Source organism: Coregonus lavaretus, assembly GCF_964263955.1.
Source record: "Coregonus lavaretus genome assembly, contig: HAP1_SCAFFOLD_889, whole genome shotgun sequence".
In the NCBI taxonomy this organism is placed as follows: Eukaryota; Metazoa; Chordata; class Actinopteri; order Salmoniformes; family Salmonidae; genus Coregonus; species Coregonus lavaretus.
In genome coordinates this window covers 60,147-82,500 of record NW_028162044.1, presented here as the reverse complement: position 1 = coordinate 82,500, position 22,354 = coordinate 60,147, and the positions used below count along the sequence as shown (strand labels likewise).

Sequence of the window (22,354 nt, the reverse complement as noted above, 5' to 3'; positions counted from 1 at the left end):
CTTTGGCGCCGATTCTCAACTTCCTGGAAACCAGCTTCTCCATTTCCTATTGGACCAGACAACAACACAGGCAGATCATTGGTAAATAGACAGAAAGTGTGTGTGTGTGTGTAGATGTGGTGTGTGTGTGTAGATGTGGTGTGTGTGTGTAGATGTGGTGTGTGTGTGTAGATGTGGTGTGTGTGTGTAGATGTGGTGTGTGTGTGTAGATGTGGTGTGTGTGTGTGTGTAGATATGGTGTGTGTGTGTGTAGATGTGGTGTGTGTGTGTAGATGTGGTGTGTGTGTGTAGATGTGGTGTGTGTGTGTAGATGTGGTGTGTGTGTGTAGATGTGGTGTGTGTGTGTGTGTGTGTATGTGGTGTGTATGTGGTGTGTGTGTGTCCCCTCACCACTGTGTCCAGGGGCAACGGCCTCCACTTGCTTTTGGGTTTACTGGTTACAGAGGTGACGGTTGCTATGGGATCCTAGGAATTCAGGATATTACATCATCATCACTGTAGCAGATAGATTAGTATTTAATATTTAAACATCTGACTGCAGGAATGTCCCCCAGAGCTGTTGACAGAGAACTGAAGAGCCCTGGACAGGCACCCCTCCTACCTCCATACAGATCTGGTAGATTACTGGACAGGCACCCCTCCTACCTCCATACAGATCTGGTAGATTACTGGACAGGCACCCCTCCTACCTCCATACAGATCTGGTAGATTACTGGACAGGCACCCCTCCTACCTCCATACAGATCTGGTAGATTACTGGACAGGCACCCCTCCTACCTCCATACAGATCTGGTAGATTACTGGACAGGCACCCCTCCTACCTCCATACAGATCTGGTAGAGCACTAGACAGGCACCCCTCCTACCTCCATACAGATCTGGTAGATTACTGGACAGGCACCCCTCCTACCTCCATGCAGATCTGGTAGATTACTGGACAGGCACCCCTCCTACCTCCATACAGATCTGGTAGATTACTGGACAGGCACCCCTCCTACCTCCATGCAGATCTGGTAGATTACTGGACAGGCACCCCTCCTACCTCCATACAGATCTGGTAGATTACTGGACAGGCACCCCTCCTACCTCCATACAGATCTGGTAGATTACTGGACAGGCACCCCTCCTACCTCCATACAGATCTGTTAGATTACTGGACAGGCACCCCTCCTACCTCCAGACAGATCTGGTAGATTACTGGACAGGCACCCCTCCTACCTCCATACAGATCTGGTAGATTACTGGACAGGCACCCCTCCTACCTCCAGACAGATCTGGTAGATTACTGGACAGGCACCCCTCCTAGCTCCATGCAGATCTGGTAGATTACTGGACAGGCACCCCTCCTACCTCCATACAGATCTGGTAGATTACTGGACAGGCACCCCTCCTAGCTCCATGCAGATCTGGTAGATTACTGGACAGGCACCCCTCCTACCTCCAGACAGATCTGGTAGATTACTGGACAGGCACCCCTCCTACCTCCATACAGATCTGGTAGATTACTGGACAGGCACCCCTCCTACCTCCAGACAGATCTGGTAGATTACTGGACAGACACCCCTCCTACCTCCAGACAGATCTGGTAGATTACTGGACAGACACCCCTCCTACCTCCATACAGATCTGGTAGATTACTGGACAGGCACCCCTCCTACCTCCAGACAGATCTGGTAGATTACTGGACAGGCACCCCTCCTACCTCCATACAGATCTGGTAGATTACTGGACAGGCACCCCTCCTACCTCCATACAGATCTGGTAGATTACTGGACAGGCACCCCTCCTACCTCCATACAGATCTGGTAGATTACTGGACAGGCACCCCTCCTACCTCCATACAGATCTGGTAGATTACTGGACAGACACCCCTCCTACCTCCATACAGATCTGGTAGATTACTGTACAGGCACCCCTCCTACCTCCATACAGATCTGGTAGATTACTGGACAGGCACCCCTCCTACCTCCATACAGATCTGGTAGATTACTGGACAGGCACCCCTCCTACCTCCATACAGATCTGGTAGATTACTGGACAGGCACCCCTCCTACCTCAATGCAGATCTGGTAGAGCACTAGACAGACACCCCTCCTACCTCCAGACAGATCTGGTAGATTACTGGACAGGCACCCCTCCTACCTCCATGCAGATCTGGTAGATTACTGGACAGGCACCCCTCCTACCTCCATACAGATCTGGTAGATTACTGGACAGGCACCCCTCCTACCTCCATACAGATCTGGTAGATTACTGGACAGGCACCCCTCCTACCTCCAGACAGATCTGGTAGATTACTGGACAGGCACCCCTCCTACCTCCATACAGATCTGGTAGATTACTGGACAGGCACCCCTCCTACCTCCATACAGATCTGGTAGATTACTGGACAGGCACCCCTCCTACCTCCATACAGATCTGGTAGATTACTAGACAGGCACCCCTCCTACCTCCATACAGATCTGGTAGAGCACTAGACAGGCACCCCTCCTACCTCCATACAGATCTGGTAGATTACTGGACAGGCACCCCTCCTACCTCCATACAGATCTGGTAGAGCACTAGACAGGCACCCCTCCTACCTCCAGACAGATCTGGTAGATTACTGGACAGGCACCCCTCCTACCTCCATACAGATCTGGTAGAGCACTAGACAGGCACCCCTCCTACCTCCAGACAGATCTGGTAGATTACTGGACAGGCACCCCTCCTACCTCCATGCAGATCTGGTAGATTACTGGACAGGCACCCCTCCTACCTCCAGACAGATCTGGTAGATTACTGGACAGGCACCCCTCCTACCTCCATACAGATCTGGTAGATTACTGGACAGGCACCCCTCCTACCTCCATACAGATCTGGTAGATTACTGGACAGGCACCCCTCCTACCTCCAGACAGATCTGGTAGATTACTGGACAGGCACCCCTCCTACCTCCATGCAGATCTGGTAGATTACTGGACAGGCACCCCTCCTACCTCCATACAGATCTGGTAGATTACTGGACAGGCACCCCTCCTACCTCCATACAGATCTGGTAGATTACTGGACAGGCACCCCTCCTACCTCCATGCAGATCTGGTAGATTACTGGACAGGCACCCCTCCTACCTCCATACAGATCTGGTAGAGCACTAGACAGGCACCCCTCCTACCTCCATACAGATCTGGTAGATTACTGGACAGGCACCCCTCCTACCTCCATACAGATCTGGTAGATTACTGGACAGGCACCCCTCCTACCTCCATACAGATCTGGTAGATTACTGGACAGGCACCCCTCCTACCTCCATACAGATCTGGTAGATTACTGGACAGGCACCCCTCCTACCTCCATACAGATCTGGTAGATTACTGGACAGGCACCCCTCCTACCTCCATGCAGATCTGGTAGATTACTGGACAGGCACCCCTCCTACCTCCATACAGATCTGGTAGATTACTGGACAGGCACCCCTCCTACCTCCAGACAGATCTGGTAGATTACTGGACAGGCACCCCTCCTACCTCCATACAGATCTGGTAGATTACTGGACAGGCACCCCTCCTACCTCCATACAGATCTGGTAGATTACTGGACAGGCACCCCTCCTACCTCCATACAGATCTGGTAGATTACTGGACAGGCACCCCTCCTACCTCCATGCAGATCTGGTAGATTACTGGACAGGCACCCCTCCTACCTCCAGACAGATCTGGTAGATTACTGGACAGGCACCCCTCCTACCTCCATACAGATCTGTTAGATTACTGGACAGACACCCCTCCTACCTCCATACAGATCTGGTAGATTACTGGACAGGCACCCCTTCTACCTCCAGACAGATCTGGTAGATTACTGGACAGGCACCCCTCCTACCTCCATACAGATCTGGTAGATTACTGGACAGGCACCCCTCCTACCTCCATGCAGATCTGGTAGATTACTGGACAGGCACCCCTCCTACCTCCATGCAGATCTGGTAGATTACTGGACAGGCACCCCTCCTACCTCCATGCAGATCTGGTAGATCACTAGACAGGCACCCCTCCTACCTCCATGCAGATCTGGTAGATTACTGGACAGGCACCCCTCCTACCTCCATGCAGATCTGGTAGATCACTAGACAGGCACCCCTCCTACCTCCATGCAGATCTGGTAGATCACTAGACAGGCACCCCTCCTACCTCCATGCAGATCTGGTAGATTACTGGACAGGCACCCCTCCTACCTCCATGCAGATCTGGTAGATCACTAGACAGGCACCCCTCCTACCTCCATGCAGATCTGGTAGATCACTAGACAGGCACCCCTCCTACCTCCATGCAGATCTGGTAGATCACTAGACAGGCTGTGTGGTTGAACAGTCGGTTCCTCTTCCAGCTGAACTCTACTGACTCCTCCTCTACCTCATGAAGGACTGACACACACACACACACAGACACACACACACACACACACACACACAGACACACACAGACACACACACACACACACACATCACAATTATTACTGCAATTGTTTTTATACAAAAAGTGAGTGTGTGTGTGTGAGTGTGAGTGTGTGAGTGTGTGTGTGTGTGTGTACCTCTGATCTTGTAGAAGGTCTCAGGTATAAATGCCTGGATGGATTTGAAGCGTTCCACAACGAATCCCAGCGTAGGGAACTGACAGCTGCCATACGAGATCAGTTGATTGGCTAATGAGGCTGGGAAGATCTTCTGGAGGCGGAGTGTCTGGAACCTGGTAAACGATGCACCTGGAGGAGAAGAGGAGAGGAGAGGAGAGGAGAGGAGAGGAGAGGAGAGGTGAGGAGGAGAGGAGCGAGGAGGAGGAGAGGAGCGAGGAGGAGGAGGAGGAGGAGAGGAGAGGAGAGAGGAAGAGGAGAGGAGAGGAGGAAAGGAGAGAGGAGGAGGAGAGGAGAGATGAGGAGGAGAGAGAAGGAGGAGGAGGAGAGGAGAGATGAGGAGGAGGAGGAGAGGAGAGATGAGGAGGAGAGAGGAGGAGGAGGAGAGGAGAGGAGAGAGGTGAGGAGAGGAGAGGAGGAGAGGAGAGAGAGATGAGGAGAGAGAGGAGAAGAGAGGAGAAGAGAGGAGAGGAGAGAGGTGAGGAGAAGAGAGATGAGGAGAGGAGAGAGAGATGAGGAGGAGAGGAGGATAGGAGAGAGAGGTGAGGAGGAGAGGAGAGGAGAGATGAGGAGAGGAGAGAGAGAGAGGAGGAGAAGAGAGAGAGGAGGAGAAGAGAGGAGAGAGAGGAGGAGGAGAGAGAGGAGGAGAAGAGAGAGAGGAGGAGAGGAGAGGAGAGATGAGGAGAGGAGAGAGAGAGAGGAGGAGAAGAGAGAGAGGAGGAGAAGAGAGGAGAGAGAGGAGGAGGAGAGAGAGGAGGAGAAGAGAGAGAGGAGGAGAGGAGAGGAGAGAGAGGAGGAGAAGAGATGGAGCTGACTCACCAGTCTTGCGTTATCAGTTAAATGAAGGAAAGGTGAAAGTTGACGAGGAGAGGAAGTGGACAACTGAGATGGACCCCATATGAGCCACGCCATGAGCCCAGCAACCTGTGATTTGACTGTTTTTATCAGTATATTTGGGGTTTTAGGGCCCTGATTCCGTTTTGTTGAATTCCAGGTTTCTGTTTTTTCCCCGTTTTTGAAGGTTTTCTCTCTCAAAATCACACTTTTCTAATAAAAAATGTTTTATGTTGAAGAAATTTAGATTTCAAATTTGTCACATGCGCCGAATACAACAGGTGTAGACCTTACCGTGAAATGCTTACTGACAAGCCCTTAACCAACAATGCAGTTTTAAGAAAATAGAGTTAAGAAAATATTTACTAAATAAACTAAAGGAAAAAAAAATAAAAATAAAAATAAAAATAAATGGGTGTAGTTAGTTTTAATGTAAGTACCAACCCGGAAGAAAGAGACCGTTGTTTGGTTAGCGATGTTTCTGTAGCGATCATGCGATTGCAGAGTTTGCATAACAAATGGCCACTGGATTGATGCAAATAATAATCATGATATCATTCTGCCAGCTAGGAATAGGCTACTTTGTAGTTAACATTTAATAGAGAATGTTTTGGGGAAAGCCTTTCCATCTCTACCAGAAGAAAGGTTAGCATTAGCATCATCGCTAAGCCTTTCCCTCTCTACCAGAAGAAAGGTTAGCATTAGCATCATCGCTAAGCCTTTCCATCTCTACCAGAAGAAAGGTTAGCATTAGCATCATCGCTAAGCCTTTCCATCTCTACCAGAAGAAAGGTTAGCATTAGCGTCATCGCTAAGCCTTTCCATCTCTACCAGAAGAAAGGTTAGCATTAGCGTCATCGCTAAGCCTTTCCATCTCTACCAGAAGAAAGGTTAGCATTAGCGTCATCGCTAAGCCTTTCCATCTCTACCAGAAGAAAGGTTAGCATTAGCATCATCGCTAAGCCTTTCCATCTCTACCAGAAGAAAGGTTAGCATTAGCATCATCGCTAAGCCTTTCCATCTCTACCAGAAGAAAGGTTAGCATTAGCGTCATCGCTAAGCCTTTCCATCTCTACCAGAAGAAAGGTTAGCATTAGCGTCATCGCTAAGCCTTTCCATCTCTACCAGAAGAAGGTTAGCATTAGCGTCATCGCTAATGTTGCTAACGGCTACACAAAGTGTTTCAAGTTATGTCTAATACGTAAACCTCACAACACAACACACACACTCCTGTGCCGTTTCAGAACGTTTGCATGTAAATCCGATTCACTGATGCATTTTCATGTATTATGATTCACTTGGGCAACATTTTCTAATAAATTAAATAGATTTAGTTGATTTCCTACTAAGTTCAATACATGTAGTTGATTCCCTACTAAGTTCAATACATTTAGTTGATTTCCTACTAAGTTCAATACATTTAGTTGATTTCCTACTAAGTTCAATACATGTAGTTGATTCCCTACTAAGTTCAATACATGTAGTTGATTCCCTACTAAGTTCAATACATGTAGTTGATTCCCTACTAAGTTCAATACATGTAGTTGATTCCCTACTAAGTTCAATACATGTAGTTGATTTCCTACTAAGTTCAATACGTTTAGTTGATTCCCTACTAAGTTCAATACATTTAGTTGATTCCCTACTAAGTTCAATACATTTAGTTGATTCCCTACTAAGTTCAATACATTTAGTTGATTCCCTACTAAGTTCAATACATTTAGTTGATTCCCTACTAAGTTCAATACATTTAGTTGATTTCCTACTAAGTTCAATACATTTAGTTGATTCCCTACTAAGTTCAATACATTTAGTTGATTCCCTACTAAGTTCAATACATTAGTTGATTCCCTACTAAGTTCAATACGTTTAGTTGATTCCCTACTAAGTTCAATACATTAGTTGATTCCCTACTAAGTTCAATACGTTTAGTTGATTCCCTACTAAGTTCAATACATTAGTTGATTCCCTACTAAGTTCAATACGTTTAGTTGATTCCCTACTAAGTTCAATACATGTAGTTGATTCCCTACTAAGTTCAATACGTTTAGTTGATTCCCTACTAAGTTCAATACACGTTTGAATATTGTTGAATTGAGTTGTAATGTGTGGATTCCGTGATTCCGTCCTCAACGTAGATTCTACAGAGCCCTAGTGTTACCTGCCAGGTGTGTGTGTGTGTGTGTTACCTGCCAGGTGTGTGTGTGTGGCTGTTACCTGCCAGGTGTGTGTGTGTGTGTGTGTTACCTGCCAGGTGTGTGTGTGTGGCTGTTACCTGCCAGGTGTGTGTGTGTGTGTGTGTTACCTGCCAGGTGTGTGTGTGTGTGTTACCTGCCAGGTGTGTGTGTGTGTGTTACCTGCCAGGTATGTGTGTGTGTTACCTGCCAGGTATGTGTGTGTGTTACCTGCCAGGTGTGTGTGTGTGGCTGTTACCTGCCAGGTGTGTGTGTGTGTGTTACCTGCCAGGTGTGTGTGTGTGTGTTACCTGCCAGGTGTGTGAGTTACCTGCCAGGTGTGTGTGTGTGGCTGTTACCTGCCAGGTGTGTGTGTGTGTGTGTGTGTTACCTGCCAGGTATGTGTGTGTGTTACCTGCCAGGTGTGTGTGTGTGTGTTACCTGCCAGGTGTTTGTGTGTGTGTTACCTGCCAGGTGTGTGTGTTACCTGCCAGGTGTGTGTGTGTGTGTTACCTGCCAGGTGTGTGTGTGTGTTACCTGCCAGGTGTGTGTGTGTGTTACCTGCCAGGTGTGTGTGTGTGTGTTACCTGCCAGGTGTGTGTGTGTGTTACCTGCCAGGTGTGTGTGTGTGTTACCTGCCAGGTGTTTGTGTGTGTGTTACCTGCCAGGTGTGTGTGTGTGTGTGTGTGTTACCTGCCAGGTGTGTGTGTTACCTGCCAGGTGTGTGTGTGTGTGTTACCTGCCAGGTGTGTGTGTGTGTTACCTGCCAGGTGTGTGTGTGTGTGTGTGTGTTACCTGCCAGGTGTGTGTGTGTGTTACCTGCCAGGTGTGTGTGTGTGTTACCTGCCAGGTGTTTGTGTGTGTGTTACCTGCCAGGTGTGTGTGTTACCTGCCAGGTGTGTGTGTGTGTGTTACCTGCCAGGTGTGTGTGTGTGTTACCTGCCAGGTGTGTGTGTGTGTTACCTGCCAGGTGTGTGTGTGTGTTACCTGCCAGGTGTGTGTGTGTGTGTTACCTGCCAGGTGTGTGTGTGTGTTACCTGCCAGGTGTGTGTGTGTGTTACCTGCCAGGTGTGTGTGTGTGTTACCTGCCAGGTGTGTGTGTGTGTTACCTGCCAGGTGTGTGTGTGTGTTACCTGCCAGGTGTGTGTGTGTGTTACCTGCCAGGTGTGTGTGAGTGTTACCTGCCAGGTGTTTGTGTGTGTGTTACCTGCCAGGTGTTTGTGTGTGTGTTACCTGCCAGGTGTGTGTGTTACCTGCCAGGTGTGTGTGTGTGTGTTACCTGCCAGGTGTGTGTGTGTGTGTGTGTTACCTGCCAGGTGTGTGTGTGTGTTACCTGCCAGGTGTGTGTGTGTGTGTTACCTGCCAGGTGTGTGTGTGTGTGTTACCTGCCAGGTGTGTGTGTGTTACCTGCCAGGTGTGTGTGTGTGTGTGTGTTACCTGCCAGGTGTGTGTGTGTGTTACCTGCCAGGTGTGTGTGTGTGTGTTACCTGCCAGGTGTGTGTGTGTGTTACCTGCCAGGTGTGTGGGTGTGTGTTACCTGCCAGGTGTGTGTGTGTGTGTTACCTGCCAGGTGTGTGTGTGTGTGTTACCTGCCAGGTATGTGTGTTACCTGCCAGGTGTGTGTGTGTGTGTGTTACCTGCCAGGTGTGTGTGTGTGTGTTACCTGCCAGGTGTGTGTGTGTGTTTTACCTGCCAGGTGTGTGTGTGTGTGTGTGTGTGTGTGTGTGTGTGTGTGTGTGTGTGTGTGTGTGTGTGTGTGTGTGTGTGTGTGTGTGTGTTACCTGCCAGGTGTGTGTGTGTGTGTGTGTGTGTGTGTGTGTGTGTGTGTGTGTGTGTGTGTGTGTGTGTGTGTTACCTGCCAGGTGTGTGTGTGTGTGTGTGTGTGTGTGTGTGTGTGTGTGTGTGTGTGTGTGTGTGTGTGTGTGTGTGTTACCTGCCAGGTGTGTGTGTGTGTGTGTGTGTGTGTGTGTGTGTGTGTGTGTGTGTGTGTGTGTGTGTGTGTGTGTGTGTGTGTTACCTGCCAGGTGTGTGTGTGTGTGTGTGTGTGTGTGTGTGTGTGTGTGTGTGTGTGTGTGTGTGTGTGTGTGTGTGTGTACCTGCCAGGTGTGTGTGTGTGTGTTACCTGCCAGGTGTGTGTGTGTGTGTTACCTGCCAGGTGTGTGTGTGTGTTACCTGCCAGGTGTGTGTGTGTGTGTTACCTGCCAGGTGTGTGTGTGTGTGTGTGTTACCTGCCAGGTGTGTGTGTGTGTGTGTTACCTGCCAGGTGTGTGAGTGAGTGTTACCTATCCTGAGGTCCAGCTCCTGACGTACGTCCACAGCATCACTGACGTTACCGTCTGGTTCCGTTAACGTGTCACATGCTCTCCTGATAGAGTTAGGAGTGATCTCAGAGAACCGTGCACGGAACACCTGCACACCGGGCTTCACTGGAACACACACACACACACACACACACACACACACACACACACACACACACACACACACACACACACACACACACACACACACACACACACACACAGAGGGGCGACTGCTATCACAACACACGTTATCCAGCCAGAAGTGCACACGTGTGTGTGTGTGTGTGTGTGTGTGTGTGTGTGTGTGTGTGTGTGTGTGTGTGTGTGTGTGTGTGTGTGTGTGTGTGTGTGGTGTGTACCTGCTTTGCAGACGTCTATGACCTCAAAGCCGATGTTCTCTCCCTCCCTGTCACAATCTGTCCAGATGACTAGCACCTGGCACTGACGCACCTCTCTCTCTAGGGTCCGCTAGGAGACACACACACACAGAGACACACACACACAGACACACACACACACAGACACACAGACAGAGACACACACACAGAGACACACACACACAGACACACACACAGAGACACACACACAGAGACACACACACACACACAGAGACACACAAGGTTACACACACACTTCAGACTGAGAAGCTTGTTCTTTCTATGTCTTTCTGAAACTCTTTCTATGTCTTTCTGAAACTCTTTCTATGTCTTTCTGAAACTCTTTCTATGTCTTTCTGAAACTCTTTCTATGTCTTTCTGAAACTCTTTCTATGTCTTTCTGAAACTCTTTCTATGTCTTTCTGAAACTCTTTCTATGTCTTTCTGAAACTCTTTCTATGTCTTTCTGAAACTCTTTCTATGTCTTTCTGAACAACATGCATTGAACAACTTGCCAATGAGTCCAATCAAACGAAGTGTCAGAGAACCACAGTAACATTTCAAGACAGAAGACAGTAACAGTAGGTAGCTTTAGTGGTTAAGAGTCTAATGTAAATGTCCTGGACTACCTTGATCTGAACAAAGTTCTCAGGGCAATACTTCTCCACCTCAGCATCAAACAGCAGGACAGGATTACAGCTGTGCCTGGGGACACACACACACACAGTTACACACACACATACTGTTACACACACTGTTACACACACACTCAGACAGACACACACAGAGAGAGAGAGCACTATACAAGGTGTTGTCTGTAACTCTGTGCACTATCCAAGGTGTTGTCTGTAACTCTGAGCACTATCCAAGGTGTTGTCTGTAACTCTGAGCACTATCCAAGGTGTTGTCTGTAACTCTGAGCACTATCCAAGGTGTTGTCTGTAACTCTGAGCACTATCCAAGGTGTTGTCTGTAACTCTGAGCACTATCCAAGGTGTTGTCTGTAACTCTGAGCACTATCCAAGGTGTTGTCTGTAACTCTGAGCACTATCCAAGGTGTTGTCTGTAACTCTGTGTGTGTGATGGCAGAAGTGGTCAGTCTCACCATTTCTGGAACTGTGCTTTGAACTCTAGAGCCAGCAGATGACCGGACACTGACGTCATACACACCGTCACATTCTGTAGGGACGCGCGCACACACGCGCACACACGCACAGACACACACACACACACACACACACACACACACACACACTATGAGCACCCACCAAATCCCAAACACATCTGATGTAGAACAGAGGTAGTGTTATGTGCTTACCTGTCCAAACAGGTTGTATTCAAACTCATAGAGTTTGTTATAGACGGACAGCCCCTCACTCTGAAACACAGACAGGAAACACAGTGAATAACAACCCAGAGTAGCTACAGATTAGAAAACCAGATAATTAGTGGGAAACCTGAGTCTCATAAAATGTCCTTGTCCAGTTGCACGGGATCCGTTTGAATTTTAGTAAATTCTTCGTTATTAAAATAAATATTTTTTGTTGTAATCCAACTTGTCTATTCCAAGTGTTCGCTCATTGATTGAGACAGGTGGGTCCCACCCCCAAAGTGCATCACATCATGATGACAGACACCTGTCTCGATTAATGAGTCCTGTGTAGCTCAGTTGGTAGAGCATGGCGTTTGCAACGCCAGGGTTGTGGGTTCGATTCCCACGGGGGGTGGGGGGCAGTATGAAAAAAAATGTATGCACTCACTAACTGTAAGTCGCTCTGGATAAGAGCGTCTGCTAAATGACTTAAATGTAAATGACAGAAGACTTGAAAGAGACAAGATGGCGGTGTACACATTGTTGGATTACTTCATGGAGAACAAAAAAGTAATTATTTTAATAACGGAGCATTTACTAAATTCAAAACAGACCCCATGCAACTGGACAAGGACATTTTATTATAATAATAATATGCCATTTAGCAGACGCTTTTATCCAAAGCGACTTACAGTCATGCGTGCATACATTTTTTTTTTGTGTATGGGTGGTCCCGGGGATCGAACCCACTACCTTGGCGTTACAAGCACCGTGCTCTACCAGCTGAGCTACAGAGGACCACCTTTATGAGACTCCTGTTTCCACGAATTGAGGATGAAGACTAAGTCTTTAAGGAATACCTGGGATAGGATAAAGTAATCCTTCTACCCACCCCCCCCCCCCCAAAAAAAAAAAAAAACCATTGTAAAGTGGTTATCCCACTGGCTATAAGGTGAATGCACCAATTTGTAAGTGGCTCTGGATAAGAGCGTCTGCTAAATGACGTAAATGTAAGACAGTACCGCTAAGGTTGGGTCGGAAATTCTCTGAGCTACACCAAACAGTAACTAACCTGTAACTCCCAGTATAATGGATACCAAATGTTTTGGTTAAATCACATCATCTGGAGTTACAATCTGTAGCTAGCTAAACCCAGATATGTCGAGGAAGTAATCCAACCAGTCTAATGATCTGTGTCCAGACTTCCAGTCACACCTGTTGATGTGAGAGACATTGTGTCATGGGAAGAGAGCCGAGATAAACAGAGACAATCACCCTGTTGATGTGTGAGACATTTTGTCATGGGAAGAGAGCTGAGATAAACAGAGACAATCACCCTGTTGATGTGAGAGACATTATGTCATGGGAAGAGAGCTGAGATAAACAGAGACAATCACACCTGTTGATGTGAGAGACATTGTGTCATGGGAAGAGAGCTGAGATAAACAGAGACAATCACACCTGTTGATGTGTGAGACATTATGTCATGGGAAGAGAGCCGAGATAAACAGAGACAATCACACCTGTTGATGTGTGAGACATTGTGTCATGGGAAGAGAGCTGAGATAAACAGAGACAATCACACCTGTTGATGTGTGAGACATTGTGTCATGGGAAGAGAGCTGGGTGCTGGGATAACCCGACAATCGTCCCATGTACTGACAAAACCATCTCTCTCTCACACATCCAAGACCCACCCTCCTCGCTCTGCCGTTGGACATGATCTCTGCGATGCCCTTGGCCGCGTCATTCTTCTCCGCCACACACAGAACCCGTTTGATCTGAGTCCGCCGGATCATGTCTCCCGGGGAGTCTGTCCGCTTCTTCTTCCCGGTAACCCTAAACCCCCTGTGGACCTGGAGCCGTAACGTTAACGATCGTCCGGATGAGAACAGAGCCCTAGTCAGACGGTGTACCAGCATAGCTAGCTAGCCAGCCTAGCCACGGCGCATTGGAGCTAGACTTGTCGTAACGTTACACGTCATGCCCAGCTAACACCTTAGCTAACTTTAGTCAATCTAACTTCAGAACCGTTGTTACAAACTGTTGTTTGACTGATTCAACTGATGCACAGTGACACAACTTTTCCAGATCTCACATGTCTGTTAGCTTGGTGGGAGTAGCTAGCTAGCTAAATCGTGTCAAACTTCCAACCCTGAAACTACTTGCTGAAGCGTACACTTTCCCTGTTCACCAGACAATGTAACGTGCAATCGCTTGGACCCAATATGGCAATAAATACATTGTTTTAAAACTATTTTGCTAACTGAAAGGGTTGGTAAAAAGGCTGCTAAATTTGATGTTGCGGATTTTACAAATTCCGCGCCTGTCAACAACTGTCGTAAAATGAGTGTCGTAAACTTACTGTTCGTGTAAATATTCATTTCTATGCGAGGGCCTTTAATTTTACGTCAAAAATACTGCGTAACTATTTTCAAGATTAAAAAATGTGCTTCATAATCTGAAGTCATGTTGAATGTGTAACATTAGTTTGTAATTTTAGGAGTTTAGCTTTACGTGAGCTGGTCACGGAGTAAATATGGCGACGGTCAGGATGTAGATTTTACATGAAATAGTATTTACCAATGGGACTTTATTTTACCAGTGCATGACGTTCCACTTGCCTATATTACCCGGTAACGGTGCACGGTTCCTGGACGAGCAATGCGTCATTGATGATGATCGGGATACGGTCGTATTCCGTTTCGCATCGTCTGTTTGCTAGCTAACTGTCTGACGTCGATAGTGTACGGGGGGGGGACGGAGACAGATAGATAGCCAGTCCCGGCGTTAAAGTGCTATTGTTTATATACAGACAGACAGACAGGCAGCCTTTGGTCAGATGTCATGTTGAGTCTTCCTGCATCGTGTGATATCATCAAAGACTACTCCCAGTTGGTAGAGGTAACAGGTAGCAGACAGACAGACAGACAGACCGACAGGCAAAGAGACAGACAGACAGGACAACTGTCAGTGTCGTGGACCGTTACTCCCAGCCGGTAGAGGGATACAGATAGTCAGACAGACAGACAGACCGACCGACAGGCAAAGAGACAGACAGTCAAAAAGACAGACAGACAGGACAACTGTCAGTGTCGTGGACCGTTACTCCCAGCCCGTAGAGGGATACAGATCGTCAGACAGACAGACCGTTACTCCCAGCCGGTAGAGGGATACAGATCGTCAGACAGACAGACCGTTACTCCCAGCCCGTAGAGGGATACAGATCGTCAGACAGACAGACCGTTACTCCCAGCCCGTAGAGGGATACAGATCGTCAGACAGACAGACCGTTACTCCCAGCCGGTAGAGGGATACAGATCGTCAGACAGACAGACCGTTACTCCCAGCCGGTAGAGGGATACAGATCGTCAGACAGACAGACCGTTACTCCCAGCCCGTAGAGGGATACAGATCGTCAGACAGACAGACCGTTACTCCCAGCCCGTAGAGGGATACAGATCGTCAGACAGACAGACCGTTACTCCCAGCCCGTAGAGGGATACAGATCGTCAGACAGACAGACCGTTACTCCCAGCCGGTAGAGGGATACAGATCGTCAGACAGACAGACCGTTACTCCCAGCCGGTAGAGGGATACAGATCGTCAGACAGACAGACCGTTACTCCCAGCCGGTAGAGGGATACAGATCGTCAGACAGACAGACCGTTACTCCCAGCCGGTAGAGGGATACAGATCGTCAGACAGACAGACCGTTACTCCCAGCCGGTAGAGGGATACAGATCGTCAGACAGACAGACCGTTACTCCCAGCCGGTAGAGGGATACAGATCGTCAGACAGACAGACCGTTACTCCCAGCCCGTAGAGGGATACAGATCGTCAGACAGACAGACCGTTACTCCCAGCCCGTAGAGGGATACAGATCGTCAGACAGACAGACCGTTACTCCCAGCCGGTAGAGGGATACAGATCGTCAGACAGACAGACCGTTACTCCCAGCCGGTAGAGGGATACAGATCGTCAGACAGACAGACCGTTACTCCCAGCCGGTAGAGGGATACAGATCGTCAGACAGACAGACCGTTACTCCCAGCCCGTAGAGGGATACAGATCGTCAGACAGACAGACCGTTACTCCCAGCCGGTAGAGGGATACAGATCGTCAGACAGACAGACCGTTACTCCCAGCCGGTAGAGGGATACAGATCGTCAGACCGACCATCAGACAGACTGCTAGCCTAGTGGATGGACTTTCTCTGATGTCATAGCTGACCCCGGCCCGGTCCAGAGAAGATGATTGGTGCCCCAGACGTGGTGGCGTTTACTAAGGAGGATGATTTTGGGGAGGTCGGGTACCCCGACCCCTGGGTGGTGCCAGAAGAGTTCTCCGTCCCTCTGTTCCCATCGAACAACAACGCCAACCCCTGGGCCAAGACATCATATGCCAAGTTCACTAAGGATTTCATCCTCATATCAGAGTTCTCTGAGCAGGTCCGTAGCCCGGGCAACTGGGGGAGGGGTGTGTGTGTGTGTTGATCTGAAGGTGTGTATGTCCTGACGGTGTGTGTGTGTGTGTGATGAGCTGACCTTGTGTTGTCCTCCCCTCCAGGTGGGCCCCCAGCCTCTACTCACCATTCCCGATGACCCTAAGGTGTTTGGGACCTTTGACCTCAACTACTTCAGTCTGAGGATTATGTCTGTTGACTACCAGGCCTCGTTCGTAGGACACCCCCCCGGCAGCGGATACCCACGACTCAGGTAGCTGTTCTATTGGATTCTACTCCAATTCTATCCTGTTCTATTGGATTCTACTCCAATTCTATCCTGTTCTATTGGATTCTACTCCAATTCTATCCTGTTCTATTGGATTCTACTCCAATTCTATCCTGTTCTATTGGATTCTACTCCAATTCTATCCTGTTCTATTGGATTCTACTCCAATTCTATCCTGTTCTATTGGATTCTACTCCAATTCTATCCTGTTCTATTGGATTCTACTCCAATTCTATCCTGTTCTATTGGATTCTACTCCAATTCTATCCTGTTTTATTTTTTATTCTACTCTAATGATATCCTCTTTTACTATTCTCTACTCTAATTATTTTCTGTTATATTCTACTCTAATTCGACTCTATTCTACTGTAATTCTCTCCTGTTCTCTCCTCCCCCTGTAGTTTCGTGGAGGACTCTCGTGTGGTTCTGGGTGACTCTAAGGAGGGGGCGTTCGCCTACGTCCACCACCTGACGCTGTACGACCTGGAGGCTCGCGGCTTCGTCCGCCCGTTCTGCATGGCCTACGTCTCTGCCGACGAGAGGAAGATCATGGGCCAGTTCCAGGAGATGTCGCTCCGCTTCTCCCGCGCCTCCGAGTGCCTGAAGACGGGAAACCGCCGGGCCTTCGCCCGCGAGCTGCAGAGGAAGCTACGAGACCTGGAGTAAGACGGCGCACACACTCTGACACACACATACACACACACACACACACACACACACACACAGACACACACACAGACACACAGACACACACACACACACAGACACACACACACACACACACACAGACACACAAACTCTGACACACACACACACTCACACCCACACCCACACACACACACACACAGACACACACACACACACACACACACACAGACACACAAACTCTGACACACACACACACATACACACACACACACACACACACTCCCACACACACACACACACACACACTCCCACACACACCCACACACACACACACACTCCCACACACACACACACACACACACACACTCCCACACACACCCACACACACACACACACTACTACTGCTACTATCTGTTGTAACTCCTCCCCTGTTGTGGCCTCTCCTGCCAGGTACACGCGGTCCATTCTGCAGAAAGAGGAGGGGTTACAGCGGGAGGCGGGGCCTCAGGGGTGTTACTCCGCCCACGCGGTGGAGAAGGCCAATGAGCTTGCGGCGGTGGAGAAGAGTATCTACGAGCACCGAGACCTGCTGAGGCAGATCACCTCGTACCCCCTCCGCCCCCGCCGAGACCCCCACGCCGCACACTGTCAACACTGCGTCACAGAGTCACAGAGACACACCGACACACACCCCGGGCCTGACCGTGAGAGGGGGGAGGAGGAGGAGGAGGAGGAGGGGGGGACGAGGAGACAGTCCTACACCCCTCAGCTGATAAAGGGGAAGTCGGCCAAATGTTTCGACAAGCGTCTGAAGACCCTGACGGAGCTGTGTGAGGAGAGCTCCTACGAGGTCACCGTGGAACTACTCGCCGACACGGAGAGGTGTTTCCGGGGGGACCTGTGTTACCTGTACACCCGCCGCCTGGACCGATCGCTCCGCAGGAAGCAGGACATCACCAACTTCCTGTTTGAGGAGGAGCTAGGGGAGGAGGAGGAAGAGGTAGCGGTGCTGGGAAGGATCTTCTGTTCTCTCAACCACACAATGGGGACGGACCCGCACACACACTCACACACACACACACACACCCCTTCCATCGTGCTGTGCCCGGAGCCCCTGGAGCCTGTGGAGGTCCTGGAGGTGTACCCCACCTTCCCTGCTAAGTCTGCCCAGCAGAGTGAAACCCTGGCTGGGGAGGAGAGGCTGGAGTCGTCACTCTCTGATCTGACCATGGAGACACAGGAAAGCTCTGAGGAGAATAAAGACAGCTTTAGTAGTGACAGGAGTGGAGGAGAGGAGGAGGAGGAGGGACGGGAGGGAGGACAGGAGGAGGAGGAGGAGGAGGGAGACCAGACCCCTGTTTTTCTGCTGGAGGCTGAGGAGGGGGGTAAGGGTGAGACAGAAGGCGTGTTTAACGGAGAGAGAGAGGGAGAGACAGAAGGCGTGTTTAACGGAGAGGGAGAGGGAGAGACAGAGGAGGGTGATAGACAGAGACTTCCTGACCCTGAGTTGCTGGTCCAGATGGACACGGCCTGCTGCATGTCTCAGGAGGGCTTCCTGTACGACTCCTCTCCCCAAGACACGCTGCCTGCTTCTGGGCTGCAGCAGCCCGGCTCTCTACCCTTTCCCCTGGTGGTCAACCAGGAGCCCCAGGCCCTGCTGCCGGTGCAGGGGGCCTACGGCCTGGGTTCCCCCCACTGCCAGAGCCCTGGGGCTGGGCTGGACCTGCCCGTCTCCTCCCTGGGAGATACCACCTCCAGGGGTTCGGACCAGGACGGGTCGGACTGTACCATGTCAGCCTCTACGGGGTCCGAACGGGCCGGCTCACGTCTGGGGTACGGGGGAGTGGCGACGCAGAGGAAGAAGGCCGGGCAGGGAGCGCTCAAGTGAGTCACTCATTGATTTTCATTAATCAATTCTATAGCTAGAGGTCTCCTGATTATCCAGGAGTAATACATATCTTTTTTTGTCTTTATCTGTTGTCGTCTAGTCCTGTCTTGTTGCTAAGGGCCATCTAAGTGCTGTCTGTCTGCCCAGTAGCCCACTTGGTGTGTGAACTGCTGACTGCTCATAACTTGCAGATGATTGTTGACACATCAACCGGGATTAAAAGGGAAGGCCAATTTGTGACTTGTTGTTTTTGTAATCAGTGGCTGTATTGGAGGGGGGAGTGGTTTCTCCTCTTCCTAGGTAATCAGCTATTAGTACCGGGAGGTCTCGTCGGGAAAAACTTTAACACCGTCACCGAAACAGTTCTTCTGCGGAGTTGTTGGAGGAAAGAAAGAGAGGGTGGCTCCTCACCACTTATTTACAGATGATCTCATTTGGCTCTTTATGTAGCGTTGTCAACTACGTGTGTGTGTTTTCTCTACCTGTTGGCTCCTCTCCCTGTAGGCGTCCAGACGCTCCCCCGCCCCCTTGGCTGCAACCCTTCTAATGCAGTAGACCCTGAGCACGCCACCCCGTGTGGAATTCCTGGTCTCCGGCAGCGTTGGGAAACTGCCGATCTGCGGTCAAGAACGCAGAGTTCATCTCAGCCTGTGCAGCCATTCAGTCCCTTGACCTTTTGACCCTGACGGAGACACGGATCACCCCCAGAGAACACTGCTACTCCGGCTGCTCTCTCTTCATCGGACTACGTTTTTCTCTCATAGTCCGAGAGCATCTGGTCGTCGCGGTGGTGGCACAGGGCTACTCATTTCTCAGAAGTGGAGATTTTCTATTTTCTCTCTCACCTGTCCATCTCCTCATTTGGATTCCATGCCGTCGCTGTCACTTGTCCACTCAAGCGTAACATTGTTGTGATCTATTGCCCGCCAGGTGCCTTTGGAAAGTTCATCAATGAGCTTGACACCTTGAAAAGATCATTTCCTGACGATGGCTCACCGCTCTTCGTACTGGGCGACTTCAACCTCCCGACGTCTGCTTTCGATTCATTTCTTTCCAACTCTCTTACCTCTCCTTGCCTCTTTTGACCTCATCTTTGCTCTCTCTCGACCACTACTCTGACCTCTTCCATCCTATCATCTCTCCCTTCGACTAAATCCTTCTCCCTCCTGTCTCCTGACTCTGCTTCTGTCTCCTGACTCTGCTTCTTCGACCCTACTCACCTCCCTTTCCGTATCCCATGATTCACTCTGTCCCCTCCCCTCCTGCTCCGTGGCTGAGTGACTCATTGCGAGCTTACAGAACAGGGCTGCGGGCAGCTGAGAGAAAATGGAGGAAAACTAAACTTCCAGAGGACCTACAGTTCTATTTTTGTTTCATCAGACCAGAGGACATTTCTCCAAAAAGTACGATCTTTGTCCCCGTGTGCAGTTGCAAACCGTAGTCTGGCTTTTTTATGGCCGTTTTGGAGCAGTGGCTTCTTCCTTGCTGAGCAGCCTTTTAGGTTATGTCGATATAGGACTCGTTTTACTGTGGATATACAGTGGGGAGAACAAGTATTTGATACACTGCCGAATTTGCAGGTTTTCCTACTTACAAAGCATGTAGAGGTCTGTAATTTTTATCATAGGTACACTTCAAAAATCCAGAAAATCACATTGTATGATTTTTAAGTAATTAATTTGCATTTTATTGCATGACATAAGTATTTGATCACCTACCAACCAGTAAGAATTCCGGCTCTCACAGACCTGTTAGTTTTTCTTTAAGAAGCCCTCCTGTTCTCCACTCATTACCTGTATTAACTGCACCTGTTTGAACTCGTTACCTGTATAAAAGACACCTGTCCACACACTTAATCAAACAGACTCCAACCTCTCCACAATGGCCAAGACCAGAGAGCTGTGTAAGGACATCAGGGATAAAATTGTAGACCTGCACAAGGCTGGGATGGGCTACAAGACAATAGGCAAGCAGCTTGGTGAGAAGGCAACAACTGTTGGCGCAATTATTAGAAAATGAAAGTAGTTCAAGATGACGGTCAATCACCTTCGGTCTGGGGCTCCATGCAAGATCTCACCTCGTGGGGCATCAATGATCATGAGGAAGGTGAGGGATCAGCCCAGAACTACACGGCAGGACCTGGTCAATGACCTGAAGAGAGCTGGGACCACAGTCTCAAAGAAAACCATTAGTAACACACTACGCCGTCATGGATTAAAATCCTGCAGCGCACGCAAGGTCCCCCTGCTCAAGCCAGCGCATGTCCAGGCCCGTCTGAAGTTTGCCAATGACCATCTGGATGATCCAGAGGAGGAATGGGAGAAGGTCATGTGGTCTGATGAGACAAAAATATAGCTTTTTGGTCTAAACTCCACTCGCCGTGTTTGGAGGAAGAAGAAGGATGAGTACAACCCCAAGAACACCATCCCAACCGTGAAGCATGGAGGTGGAAACATCATTCTTTGGGGATGCTTTTCTGCAAAGGGGACAGGACGACTGCACCGTATTGAGGGGAGGATGGATGGGGCCATGTATCGCGAGATCTTGGCCAACAACCTCCTTCCCTCAGTAAGAGCATTGAAGATGGGTCGTGGCTGGGTCTTCCAGCATGACAACGACCCGAAACACACAGCCAGGGCAACTAAGAAGCATCTCAAGGTCCTGGAGTGGCCTAGCCAGTCTCCAGACCTGAACCCAATAGAAAATCTTTGGAGGGAGCTGAAAGTCCGTATTGCCCAGCGACAGCCCCGAAACCTGAAGGATCTGGAGAAGGTCTGTATGGAGGAGTGGGCCAAAATCCCTGCTGCAGTGTGTGCAAACCTGGTCAAGACCTACAGGAAACGTATGATCTCTGTAATTGCAAACAAAGGTTTCTGTACCAAATATTAAGTTCTGCTTTTCTGATGTATCAAATACTTATGTCATGCAATAAAATGCAAATGAATTACTTAAAAATCATACAATGTGATTTTCTGGATTTTTGTTTTAGATTCCGTCTCTCACAGTTGAAGTGTACCTATGATAGAAATTACAGACCTCTACATGCTTTGTAAGTAGGAAAACCTGCAAAATCGGCAGTGTATCAAATACTTGTTCTCCCCACTATCATCCTTTCACTCTCTCCTCTCCAACTTCTCTTCCTCTGGATCTGCTGCTAAAGCCACTTTCTATCACTCTACATGTTAAGCATCTCCCTCTAACCCTAGGGAACTATTTTCCACCATCTCCTCCCTCCTTAATCCTCCATCTCCTCCCTCCTTAATCCTCCATCTCCTCCCTCCTTAATCCTCCACCCCCTCCCTCCTTAATCCTCCACCTCCTCCCTCCTTAATCCACCATCTCCTCCCTCCTTAATCCTCCATCTCCTCCCTCCTTAATCCTCCACCTCCTCCCTCCTTAATCCTCCACCCCCTCCCTCCTTAATCCTCCACCTCCTCCCTCCTTAATCCTCCATCTCCTCCCTCCTTAATCCTCCATCTC

The 22,354-nt window shown here is 49.3% G+C and overlaps 2 protein-coding genes across 2 annotated transcripts in view; one reads left to right on the top strand and one right to left on the bottom strand.

Annotated features, from left to right (window-relative positions):
- The window catches only part of top3a (DNA topoisomerase III alpha), a 109,292-nt gene extending 95,380 nt beyond the window's left edge, over window positions 1–13,912 (bottom strand). The window contains exons 1-10 of the mRNA XM_084194359.1: window positions 13,302–13,912; window positions 11,611–11,670; window positions 11,398–11,471; window positions 10,922–10,997; window positions 10,275–10,383; window positions 9,895–10,038; window positions 4,566–4,736; window positions 4,298–4,398; window positions 391–465; window positions 1–46 (exon numbers count right to left, since the gene is read on the bottom strand). The exon at window positions 1–46 is cut by the window's left edge and continues 37 nt beyond it. Coding sequence (XP_084050485.1) covers window positions 1–46; window positions 391–465; window positions 4,298–4,398; window positions 4,566–4,736; window positions 9,895–10,038; window positions 10,275–10,383; window positions 10,922–10,997; window positions 11,398–11,471; window positions 11,611–11,670; window positions 13,302–13,526 — 1,081 coding nt within the window. The 5' untranslated portion in view covers window positions 13,527–13,912. The remainder of the gene's footprint in view (window positions 47–390; window positions 466–4,297; window positions 4,399–4,565; window positions 4,737–9,894; window positions 10,039–10,274; window positions 10,384–10,921; window positions 10,998–11,397; window positions 11,472–11,610; window positions 11,671–13,301) is intronic.
- Window positions 13,913–14,158: 246 nt separating this feature from the next.
- smcr8a (Smith-Magenis syndrome chromosome region, candidate 8a) overlaps window positions 14,159–22,354 on the top strand; it is a 33,939-nt gene continuing 25,743 nt past the window's right edge. The window contains exons 1-4 of the mRNA XM_084194360.1: window positions 14,159–16,056; window positions 16,175–16,323; window positions 16,740–17,000; window positions 17,437–18,870. Of these exons, the coding sequence (XP_084050486.1) occupies window positions 15,859–16,056; window positions 16,175–16,323; window positions 16,740–17,000; window positions 17,437–18,870 (2,042 nt within the window). The 5' untranslated portion in view covers window positions 14,159–15,858. The remainder of the gene's footprint in view (window positions 16,057–16,174; window positions 16,324–16,739; window positions 17,001–17,436; window positions 18,871–22,354) is intronic.